Genomic DNA, 13175 nt, shown 5'->3' with positions numbered 1-13175 from the left:
TATAAATAAATTGACCCTAATATTTTTACCTCAACTCACTCAAACTAAAGTCAAAATTAAATACCTCAGCTATTAGCTAAGATATTTAAAAAATCAAACATGATATAACTCATCACCCTTACTCACCTTCAACTAACTACGAAATTTAATACTTCAGCTCCTAATTATTAAAAAATCAAATAGAATTAATAAACAGTTAACGTAATTTTTCAGACATATCACCAACTGCATAATTCTCTGGGTAAACTTTTACAAATCAAATAATTTGCGTATGCGTATAGTAGTATGAAATTGAAACTAGGAAAACCTGCTTAAATTATACATATCAATTGCAAATTAGTATATTGATAATGAAATCGTCTCCTTATTACCTTTCCTATATGAAATAGTGATTTCATAAACTCTGTTCGTTGATCACAGTTCAAATAAAATAAACATCCATTAATTTCGAATACAAATATGTATCATTTTTGACATCCTTTACAATTAACTTAAAATTACTTCTACAGTAAGAATAAACATCTTTTCAGGTTCCATGCTAGCAATTTACTTTCTTCTCAAAACATTTCTAAAAATTCTATTCCATTTACTTCTTAGTTTTGTTTTTAAGTGCAATTGATGAACCTTAAAATCGTTATCTAAATGCTTGAATCATTCGTACATTACAAAGAGTTTATTTGTTTTCATACCTTAAACTTTTACTCTGAATCCTCATTAAATCTGTGTAGTGATAATGTTCTATATTTATCTCTTAGATGTACTAGAACTCTTTTGCCATTATATTGTGTTATCATTTTCATAATGTTATTTTGTAAGATTTACTTTTCCTTAAATATTGTAATTTAACAGGTCTTTAAACATTAATATCATTCTTCTTATTTAAATAAAAGGACACTTCTTATTTATTATGTAGAAAACCCTCGAATAATTTATTAATTTTCATTAATATAGAACTCACCAGTAGGATAATTGTTTTTTAGTCCAGTATATTTTACTTCTAACAAATCTTTAACTAGACCACTTATCATTTTATTTGTCATGTGTTTGCTAAATCTAGGTAGGAGAAATATCTTAAGATTTCCATAAACTACTAAAATACTCCTAGTAGTTAGTTAGTCTTTATCTTTTTGATCTTTACGATCTCATATTCTGTATCTAAATGCCTCTTAAGCCAACAACTGGTTTCTCTTCTAAGTTTATAATCATAGTACATTCTGCATTTTCACTCATTATTGTTAAATGCTGTACAATATCCATACATTTTAAAACAATCATTGCTACACTCGCTCAACGGAGATTGGGTCATTTTTGAACCATAAATGTTTTAAGTTTTTTTTTTATTTCGTCTTACTTTTTCCGGTCATTGGCCTAGGTATGCTTCTTTTAACCTACGTACCATTCAGTAACACTTCTATTACCCTAGCATTCTTTATTTGTCAACCACAAATAAACAATTCTTTGTCTGGGCCCTGAATGACCCCGCCTTCGCTGTTTACGTGAATGATATTTTATTGGTCTTGTCTACCTCGCACCGTCCGATTTGTTGCCATTTTACTCACTCTGCGTGATCAGTTCTACACTTTGCTCCTCCCTTAGCATGCTATATGAGACCAGTGTTGCCAGGTGGCAAAATATTCCCACAAAACGGGAAATTAGTATCAGTGGCGAGAATGCGGAATTTTTTTCCAAATATGTAGGATATGAGATAATTTTCTTCAAAATATGTACCAATGGAAACACATAGTTATATATACGCATATCTGGGTATGTTTGTGTGCGTTATATATTTGTTGGAAACATTGAATCATATTGGAAAATTTCATGTCCAGGAACGGGAAATTTCCCTTTATGAAGTGGTAACACTGCCTGTCAGAGTAAAGATCAAACATTTCAGTCCAATTTCACTCATGCAGACGAAGAGTGTAAATAAACAGTGCGCATCTGTTCTCTGTAATCATGTCCGAGGAAAATTTTTTGAAAACTTTAGATGACATATTTCGTGAACTTATTAGACAGCAAGAAGAAAGTGCTGAAGCTATCATAGCCTGGGTTATGACTATCCCCCTAATTTTTACGTTCTAGATCCGCCACTGAAGACAAATATGCTCATCACTAACATCAAGCCTTAAATTAATTGGAAATCAAGCAATAAAGCCATGTCCTCCTTAAAAACAATCAAAATATTGATGGGTCAAAAATGACCCTATGTTCATCGGATACGTTATTTCTAGTAGTATCTTCGCTGGGAGAGTGTTATCAATATCTAGTTTCAAGTTTCTTTAGGAAAAGTTTCATTAAGCCGTTCTTAAGATAAACACTATTTTATTTACATTATCTTTTGTGATCATCTTTTGTAACAGTTTGAAAAGTTTACATTATAAGATCAGAGACATCAAATTTTCTAAACTAAATTGAGTAGTTACATCAAAATCCAAGAGTGCCTTCTATATTATTTTCTACACATTGCAAGGGTGAAATGAAAATATGATCTTTGGTTCTTTAAGAATAGTTAATTTCAATTTAAGCTCATTATTTTATTAAGATTCTACAATTGGCATTCTTATCTCCATTCTCTTTATTGTTGTTTTACCTGCGTGAGGCGCTTGTGCTGCTGTTCCTCTTCTTGTCCATTTATTTAGAACACCATTATTACTACTGGCTACAGTGAATGTTATGTTCAATCCTTCTTTCCACATAATCGCTTTATGATTACTTACAAAGAGACGTATTAGTGGATATAAAACAGTAAGATCTATTTTCAATCCTAATTTATTTTTTGTTTCAAAACCATCTTCTTTTAGAATGATGCTTCTGGTTTCGAAATTTTTAAGGTGCCACAGTTGTAATGTTATACTTTGTAGATCAATTATATACGAGTAATTAACAGTTCCATATTTTTTAATTTCTTTGCTGGATAAGAAAAATGGAAAGAAATTATCTAGTTTTGTTGTGTCGTTTACATCAAATATTCCTCCAGCTTCAGCACCTACAACATCAAATTTGATACAACAACCTGCTTTGTGAGTGTGAATAAATCATATCCACATCAAAATCAAATTCAACGTCTATATTTCTTTCATTCAAATTATTAAATGTTCTTTGTTTTTTGTTATACTTTGAAACTAATGACTCAAGATAAACTCTGTCTTATTTATTATAGAGAAAATACTGAAAAATGCTCTTTATGCACGAATACTATAAAATAACTTAACAATATTATTACAAAACTATATCTAAAGTTTAATATCCATCCTAACTCATCCTAACTCATATTAGTACCAACTCCAAAATTTGCAAGTTTTTCTCCAATTAATGCGTCTTTACTAAAAACTTTTTTTCCATGCACCGCTTCCAATACATTCGTGATTCGGTATGTCATGATTCGGTTTAGTTTGTATCACTACTGTACATAGAGATACTATAGATCTGTATAGTGTAGTTCTCTGCAAACTTCATCTAATGGATTAATATATTCATCTTCTCTTTCTAATCTTTCTTGTAGCTTGGTAAAATGTTCAGATAATATGCAGCTTGGAATATGGAACTCAGGCATGCATTTCTGCTGAAAATCTAATTCATTAATCCCTTTTTGTACTTTTCATTACTCCAAAATATTGGTGGTAATGTGCTCGGTATCTTTATTAAATAATCTATGTCTTTCAATAATTAGGAAGAAATGGCGAGAGTTTGTTTAAAATTGATCATATTTGTTATAGCTATTTTTGATCGGAAAATTATTCCCTGCATTTTCTTTTCCATCTAAACAAACAATCTATTAATTTTCTACCATTACTTACCCAAATATATTCTTTAGAAAGTTCTGTATATTGTTTCATTCCTTCTCCAGACTTTGGTGTCTTTTTTAAACTTTACGAGCTAGAAGTAATTTTGGTTTAATATTCTCTTCCCAAACATGTTCTTTTAAATATTATTGTATTTTACAACTCTACTAGATGCAACTCTTCTACTACTTCGATTATAATTTTGAAATGCAGCATCTAATTCTATTACTATTTCTTGAAGTTTTCTAAATCATTATCACCATGATTATCGATATGTTTAGCAGTATTCATCATTTAAAGTTTCCATAAACCTTCCCTTTTTATAGCTATTTCCATTAATTAATAAATTGTTACCATTAGCGTTAACTTCAGAATTTTCTCTTTTATTCATTTATTTACCATCTTCCTCAAGCGTTCAAATTCTAAATATATTATCATTTTCTTAGGATAATATTTCGTTGCAATCTTATTAAAACGAGGTGCTAAGGGCACCACTAATTTTATTTGATCTATAGTTTTGTTTTCTCATTTCTTTATTTCTCCCGTTACAGGAGTATTACTTTCTTTTATAGAACTATCATATTTAGGTAGTGTAATTAAATATCTTGAATCTACTCTTATATTTTTATCTACACCTGGAATAATTTCTGTCATGAAAATCGAATTTGCTCAGCTCCCTTCTTCAATCTTCCTTGGTAAAGTGTAAATAGCATCAGTTACTAATTGTTCTTGTTGTATTTATATTTTTCATATATTCCTGCTGCTTCTTTCTCTAATTAAAAACATCTACTGTAATTAAAAACTCTTTTAATTTAAGATGCCTATGATTTGTTCTCATCCATTTAAAAAAAATAAAACGGGCAAACGTAAACAAGGCAAGACGTAATTATAAAATCAGCTGTATAAAATCTTACGTGTAATAAATATTGCTCATTTATGTATTACACAAATTTCTCTTAATGTATGTTTGTCAATACGTAATATTATTATTTTCTTTTACTAGCAAATCGTACATGTGGACCGGATCAATTTAGATGTAATTCTGGGCAATGCATACCAAACATTCGGGTCTGTGATGGATTTGATACTTGCCATGATGGAAGTGATGAAACCAAAAGTTTATGTGGTAAGTGCAACAATCGTTTTCTATATTCTTTATCTAGTAAAAGTATGTGTTTTCGCAAACAATACGGTAAAGTAGTTCTCATGTTTGTCCTATTTAATAATGGTAAAATTACCAGAAACACAAGAACTCAAAATATTTTCTTCCTCAGTGTCATTCTAGAAACGTGAAAACGTGATTGCACCGTACATTTAAAATGTAGGATAGTTCTAAAAATTAGGTATCTAATTTTTCTTTTTCTCTTACACAAGTTATGTTTATAGAATATTACTAGTGGAATTAGTTCTAGAAAGAAAGTAACTCTCTTGTGCTATTTGGTAATGTAAAAAATGTTGGTATTTTCTTCTTTAGTGTGAAACTAGAAATAGAAGTGAAGTAAGATTTTCCATGTAGAATACTTCAAATGTATGTATGTTCGTTGTGTTTCTAAACACGCCATTATTATGCTGTACCAAAATTTCAGCTAAGGATAACAATTCTTGGTGGGGAAAGTTTTGCTAATGTTTGTATTCGTACGAGACTGATTACCCTAAAGTGTATTAAGCTAATGTTAAAAGAAAAGAATCAAATTGTATAATACCTAACAAAGTGCAAAAATATAATAAAATGTACCAAAATGTCATAATGAACATAACTCTTGAAAACCTGCAAATCCTAAAATGCACTTCTTTAAATCTAATGAAATTTAAATCGTTTTGGAACATAAGCATCCGAAGCATAGTTATCAGCTTTCAAAATCAACTTCGACGTTATTCTTTATTGGTGAAGAGGAAAGTTGAATCGTAGTCTGAATAAAGAAAAAATGCAAAGAAATAAAATGAATTATCACATTTTTAAATTATAGTTTCCTTCTTTCTCTAGGAAACAATACAGAACGCACCTATAAATGCCAACAAAATTTTTTCTAGTGAATTTCCTACAAATTTTTATTCATACTATTGTTATATGATCACCCTGGAGCCTAGAAATAAAATGACGCCATAAGCTCCAACCTTGATTTTCAGCAAACTACTCAGGTAGATTTAGACTTATTTAAGTCAGCCGCTATTCAACGTAGACGTTTTCAACAAGAAACAGGAGACTAAGAATAGAACAGATACGACAATAGTAAAAATCTAATCTTATGGGAACGTCACATGGAACATCTTCGTATAAGACTTGTGACCGAAAAGAGTAAATAATACTGTTTCATGATTTCTCTTTTCCTTTATAAAATGTACTGTAATATTGTGTTATAATCTGTAAGAAAGGTAAAACAAATGTATAATCTTCACCCATTCTATTCAAATTAACCTCTTGCCTTCGTCGCTTATCAATGACCACGGCTATCTATTGAGACTAGATACATCCTTTAAATGCTAGCGACTATTGCCACACTGGATAGATTAACATATGTTTAGAATATGTTAAGTTAGTGGTGTAGCTAAGAGATTACATAATCGCGTGCTTGACTTACGAGGAAGGTCCATAAACTATGAGAGTTGAATTTTGATAAAAAATAGTGTTAAGATTCAGTTCGAGATTCTAAGTAACGTAGTAATAGTCACTCTATGCGCAAATGCTTCGTTGAGCTGCTACACCGACGCCATCTTGAAATCCAATAGGCCAATCCAATTCAAGAATACCTTTTTGCCATAAAAATGAAAAAGCTTTTGGTAGATCTGACTTCAACGTTGTAAACCGGGATACGGCATCTATACGTGCATGATCGCCATATTGAAAGGCGCCATATTGAATCGCGGTCAAATATGATAAATGGTAAGGGGGTCATGTGGGGTATCAAATAGCACTGAAATTTACTCCTGAATGCATTTCCGTAACCAAAATTTACATATCTGTTTTCAGTTCAATGTTAAGAGCTCTCTCACCTACAGGAACATATAAAAACTGTGCGAGATAGATTTGTGTTATGAAACATGGTCGGGCGAGCAAATGCAGGGTTTTAATTATAGCTACTCTAGCAATAAGATCTTGGGGCTAGTGAGAGAAATCGTTAATTAAATTAAAATGCCTGTAGTGAAAAATGGAATAGCAGCACTGTAAGAAATTAAACCTATTTCGAAGTGCGTCTGTGTGTTGTGATTATGCATAGCATTTAAGTGATGTAAGATAAGTTAGGTGCAACGACACATATGACTTTACAAGGATATGGCTTGAAGTTATTAGAAAATTAATAGAACAATTATAAGAAAAATAATATAAACTAATGCACATAAGCAGATATTAACCTACTAACCTTTTGCTCTTTAGTTGTGATGATGGGGATCCATAACGAAGTGATTACCACACAGCATCTTGGAGCAGTACAAACAACTTAACAAATGCACTTTCGTCACTCTTTTCATGACCACAGACACTATTTTCTACTTGCAACGTAGTTTCCAGAGCATTTTTTAAATGAACCAACTATTGCTCTTGTACCCACATTTTTTCCATGCATATGCAAGCATGTCCTTTAGGACTGGCGCACAAAATTGATGATACACAACAGAATGCATTTTCATTATAAAAATTCTGTCTTATAACTTGTTCGGTGTACAAGAAAGAATGAAGTTATGGCGAAAATAATCCTCAACTCTAAGAATTACCAGCTTATTTTTCCGGAAAAAGTATACATAAAGAGGCTGCATAAATTTTGTGGTCTTTTGGGGCATAACTTCAGCACGAATGTTTTTCTCATGTAACAATTCTCGCACGTCTTCACTCGTTTGTCCATTCCACGAGTCAAGCAACAGCAGGTAATCGTCTTTCACATCAGGAATAAACACGTCTTTTAGCCACCGTTTGACGTGTTTGCGAGTGAGTTTACCTGATTTGCTCACATCAGTAACAATGTTGAAAGGTATCTGTCTAGCTGTTATTTCACTTTGGATACTCTAACACGCCTTTAGGCTCCTGGAAACATATATATGTGTATGTGTGCCTAGCCGTACTGGGGAAATGTGAATTTGCATGGTATATGTGTGGGACACTGAAGCCAAAGACTGAAGGACTGCTGTGGTATGTTTCTGACCTATTTCTGACAGAGTTCTACCGGAGGTCATTTCGTACTCAAACTTAGACTGATCAGTATTAAAGATGCATTCGCTTGTGTAGGGTCTCTCATGTATTATTTTATTAATTTTAATCACAAAATTTTGGGCAATTCGCCTTCGTTTTCTACATCTTTCTTCGTCACAAATTGAGTACTCCTTCGTGAGCGAATCCTGTGTTCTTTTTTAAATTTGTTAATGAAACCACGAGAAGCACGGAATGGATAGTTCAATATCCTCGCTGTCAGTAACATCCACGCTTTTAAATAATAATCATGTACCGTAAGTCCTTTAGTGCGATAAATTTTGAATGTCTTTAGTACTTCGTATTTTAGTAGTGACATGACATGAGAGCGAGGAAGTTTGTTACGGAATTTCAAAGCCTTATACACAAACGCCGTATTGCATTTGAATTTCTTCGCTGCAGCTGCAACAACGTTACGGTTCCCATTCTTTTGCAATAATGCAACTTGCTCCTGAATTTGTCTGTATTTTTTAACGACAGCTTCTGTTACACGTACAGATATAGTCCGGCTTGGAGATGACATCTCATACTCGCTCGTAGAAGGCCCACTTTCACTAATTGATGAACTAGTTATCTGTTCCAAATCCATTTCGCTTGTCGAAATTTCATGGTCATTCTCTGTGTCAGTGTCTACATCTAATGTGTCACTAACTGTTAGAGAAACATTACCATAATATTTGCTTGGTATCATTGCAAGCAAAGTACCTGCAAATGTCTTATCTTCTACCGCATTCTCACTCACGACACTATATTTTTCCACCACTGTCTGATTTAAAATGTTGACTACGTTTATCGGATTAATTGTCCGCATTTTTGCACGGAACGAATGTTTCACTAGTCCAACAAATGTGTTCGTACCGAACGTCACACGTCACCAAAATTGCTGTACTACTACCGTTTGTCATTCGGAGACAGACTTCATATACCACACAGCTCACCCATGTTGCAATTATTGCCTGTAGGAAAACTCTCTAAATTCTGCGTGCTATGTCTTAAAACCCTAAACAATAGTCTAAAGTAAAGAGAACTAATAAGTCTGCTTTGTTAGTTTTTAATAGGACGGAGTACAATATTGGGGAAATTTACCACATTCCCATAGAGTATTTCAAACACAAAAGAGCCATATATATCATTGTGAATGTTAAAGCACATGAATAAACGAATCCCAAAATGAATTTCTTGAGCTGTGAAGTACGTGATTTAAGTAATAAATAAATCCTCGAAACACCTGCTACAAGTAGTTATTTATCACAGTTTTGATATGAAAACTACTCTTTCCTGGACCTACTGATTATAGTGGATTTTTAAATATATATCCGAACAACCCCTTTGGTATTCTCTGTTCGTTAGTACTATTAAACATGTTTCATCGACCACCAGTATATTCCATCGCACTTTGAAATAGGTATAATTTGTTACAATGCTGCTATTCCATTTTTCACTGCAGGCATTTCAATTTAATTAACGATATCTCTCACTAGCCCCAAGATCTTATTGGTAGAGTGGCTATTGTAGATCAAGTGATTACTACTGCATTAGTTAAAATCTTGCATTTGCTCGTCCGTTCATGTTTCATAACACAAATCTAACTCGCACAGTTTTTATATGTTCCTGTAGGTGAGAGAGCTCTTAACATTGAACTGAAAACAGATATGTAAATTTTGGTTACGGAAATACATTCAGGAGTAAATTTCAGTGCTATTTGATACCCCACATGACCCCCTTACCATTTATCATATTTGACCGTGATTCAATATGGCGCCTTTCAATATGGCGATCATGCACTGGAAGTACTCCCACGTATAGATACCCTATCCCGGTTTACAACGTTGAAGTCAGATCTACCAAAAGCTTTTTCATTTTTATGGCAAAAGGGTATTCTTGGATATTGCCTATTGGATTTCAAGATGGCGTCGGTGTAGCAGCTTAACAAAGCATTTGCGCATAGAGTGGCTATTACTACGTTACTTAGCATCTCGAACTGAATCTTGTCACTAATTTTCATCAAAATTCAACTCTCACGGTTTATGGACCTTCCTCGTTAGACTTATCGCATTTTCTTAGCAGAAATTATTGGTCTTCACTAAATCATTCTGTATCTAATAAATAGAGCCGGAATGGAAGACAACACTCCATGCACCGAGGCTCTTGGCAGATGACGCTTGATTTCACACATCCACACTAATTAGCTAATCGATGAAATATCAAGAAAAGTAGGGGACTAAAAGAAGCCAACGTAACTAAGTGGATATGGCCATGACAATTTCATAAATGACATTAATTTTTAGAGTAATCTAACCACACATCTGTCAATCTATCCGAAATAATTACTTCTACCCGTTTCACTTCATATATACGATAAATCCGACTGTTCGCAGGTAAAGATAATAAAAAAATACTCCGACTTTTGATCCTAATTCCCGAATTTCAAACATGGCGTTTGATTTGTTTTGCAGATTCTACATTGTCCTGTCCGGGGTAGCTCTCTATTCTCTCCATCTTTCACGATACTTTCTAATATGTAAAGCTCTATAAAGAAATTACATTTTTCTTCGAAGAAAATTTTGAAATAAAGGGAAATAAAACATACTTTATTTATGTTATATTATGGTTTTATCTTCAATGCCTAACTATAGCCATAAATATGATATAATATAATTTTGAGTTTAAAAAGCATGCTTGTTCAATTTCTAAATCTAAAATAATGATTGATGTATATCAGCTCTGAAAAGAGCAATGTAAAATTAGCCCAATAGGAGTTTTGCGTCTTTTTGAGCATCCAAGACATATGAGATGTAGATATAAAGGGATACGAAACACATGAACTCCTACTAGAAATCGAACTTCGGTTTCCCGCACCGTAGGATCGCACGCTAAACGTTTAGCGACCATGGAGGTTACAAGAGATGTGCTTGTATGATTGTTTTGTAAACACAGGTATCGCAATACTCAGTTGTCTTTTTCAATTATGGAGTAAAATCTACATAAATAGATTCGTATACATCCTTAAATTTTCTGAACATCTTCACAAAAGAAAATAACGGTTGTTTAAAATCACAATCCCTTAAAATCAATCACTTAGTGTAATAAATATTGAATATTTCTGTATCATATTATACCGTTCTTCCTCAATATATATACTTGCCAATATGCAATATTATTTTCTTTTACTAGCGAATCGTACGTGTGAACTGAATGAATTTAGATGTAATTCTGGACAATGTATACCAAACAGTCAGGTTTGTGATTCAAGACGTGATTGCCTTCGTGGAGAAGATGAAACATATAATCTTTGTGGTAAGTTCTCCAATTTTTTATATACTTTGTATTAGTAAATGCATCTGCTTTTCGTTTAAAATAGACATTACTGCAGGATATATGAAAATGAAACAAATGTAATTTTCAAGGTACACGTAGTGATAAGTTCCAAGTCGTCGGTGATATCTTCACTTTCAGAATATCATCTCTGAATGACCTTTCAGAATGAAATATTTTTACTAACAAATATCTAAGTGTCAAGTATTCGTTTCCTCCCTCAATTACTTCTTAGTATTGGGTTCAAGGAAAGTAACTGTCTTGGAGATATCTGAGTTGACAGAAAAATAATAATTAAATCACGTTAGGCAGATGGTTAATCACTATATCATTGTAGCTGCGATATTTCTACTACTTCCATTGCTTTTTAGTCGGTCTAGATTACAAATAAAAATATTGTTTCAGATTTACGACTTAAGATAATTTGTAAATTTCTGTGTTGTAGTTACTTTGTTCATCTACAACAAAATTGTCATACGCATACTAAATTTTCATCACTCTCTTCTCCCTGACCGTGATAAAAATGCAGGGAGAAAGATTCAGATTTAAAGGAAATACATAAGGATCTCGAAGGCCGTCTGCGTTTCAGGGAACAGAAGTGTACTAGTTAATATGAAATGAGTGCTAGTTTTGTTTTCCTTATTCATTAGTTTAAATTTCTTGAAAATGACAAGTATGAATTTTCGTCTCTGCTTCGATGCCAACTCTATTTCCGCCACAATTTCACATCCACTAGTTCACTAACGGAATCTAGGTTTAACATGGTCACTATGTTGCTTTACTAGACCTTAATATTTTATTTTTAACTTACGATTCTTTACTTTTTCGTTACTATGATTCTTCTCGACCAGTCACAACTCCTAAATTAGGCATTTGGGTACCGAGTTTTTCTTTAATATTTTCGTCTGAGGAGGTGTACCAGCGTTTAGATGTCGTTTCTGAGCAGCTTATTATTCAAGAGATTAATTCAACAATTTAACCGGTAGATGTGAATAATGCATGGCTAGAAGTTAGTTACAAGAAAGGTTTGTGTAAAATAACTTATCTTAATACTTTTTCGACATTGTTATATAATATAAACACTTTCTAACGTATTGTATTGAATATTAAAGTAATTCTATTCATTAATAGCCAACCGAACATGTCAACCAGGCAAATTTAAATGCAGATCTGGAGCTTGCATACCAAATAGTTTCGTGTGTGATGGTGAACGTGACTGTGGTGATGGAAGTGATGAAACTCGACTTGCTTGCGGTAAGTTAAACCATTGTTTTCTTTATCATTCATCAGTAGAAAATGGACCCACGTGTTAGTGTGGACAATATTTTACATTCCTCTCTCTGAAACTTAGATGCAAAATTCATGCAGACTCAAAATCTCGCACTAGATTTTAACAGCTCGTATAACTATCATAGTGAAACACCCTCCTATTTTCTTCCCTTCTAGAACAAACACTGAAAACGCTGACAGTCTTTCTTAGTTCAACTGCTGAACGAATACAATGGTATGTCATAATTTCTAACTTTTGAAGAAACTAGAAAAGAAGATTAAAAATTCAAATGGTAATCTATACAAATACACATGCCAAATAAAGTGTCATCTGCAGGTTCATTTTCAAAATTAAACTACCACACACTCTTTCTGGTTGGTGTAGCTACGGTGACTCAATGATACTATGCTTACTGCTGGTGGAAAGGCTCAATTGTTTCATACGTGGACAAGAAAGTTTAGAGTAGACGACGTCGTGGTCGTGCGTTATCTCGAGATACTCCTTTCCCTTCTATATTTTCATATGCCCTATCTCCAATTACTCTAACATCATACACTTACTTTCATGATTCGTTTCACTTTGCGTGAAGGTCATTATCGTGGAATGTTAAACTGTTCTCTTATCCTTA

General features: G+C 32.9%; 1 protein-coding gene across 2 annotated transcripts in view; it reads left to right on the top strand.

Annotated features, from left to right (window-relative positions):
* Positions 1-13175, top strand: part of LOC145680809 (uncharacterized) — a 708231-nt gene that overhangs the window by 431382 nt on the left and 263674 nt on the right. For both annotated transcript variants that reach the window (XM_081751880.1, XM_081751881.1), the window contains one exon: positions 4786-4908. In XM_081751880.1, the coding sequence (XP_081608006.1) occupies positions 4786-4908 (123 nt within the window). The remainder of the gene's footprint in view (positions 1-4785; positions 4909-13175) is intronic.

This window comes from Thermobia domestica, chromosome 3 (genome assembly GCF_964235325.1).
Source record: "Thermobia domestica chromosome 3, izTheDome1.hap1.1, whole genome shotgun sequence".
Taxonomy (NCBI): domain Eukaryota; kingdom Metazoa; phylum Arthropoda; class Insecta; order Zygentoma; family Lepismatidae; genus Thermobia; species Thermobia domestica.
The sequence above is the reverse complement of the archived record's forward strand: the minus strand, read 5'-3'. Positions and strand labels throughout refer to the sequence as shown.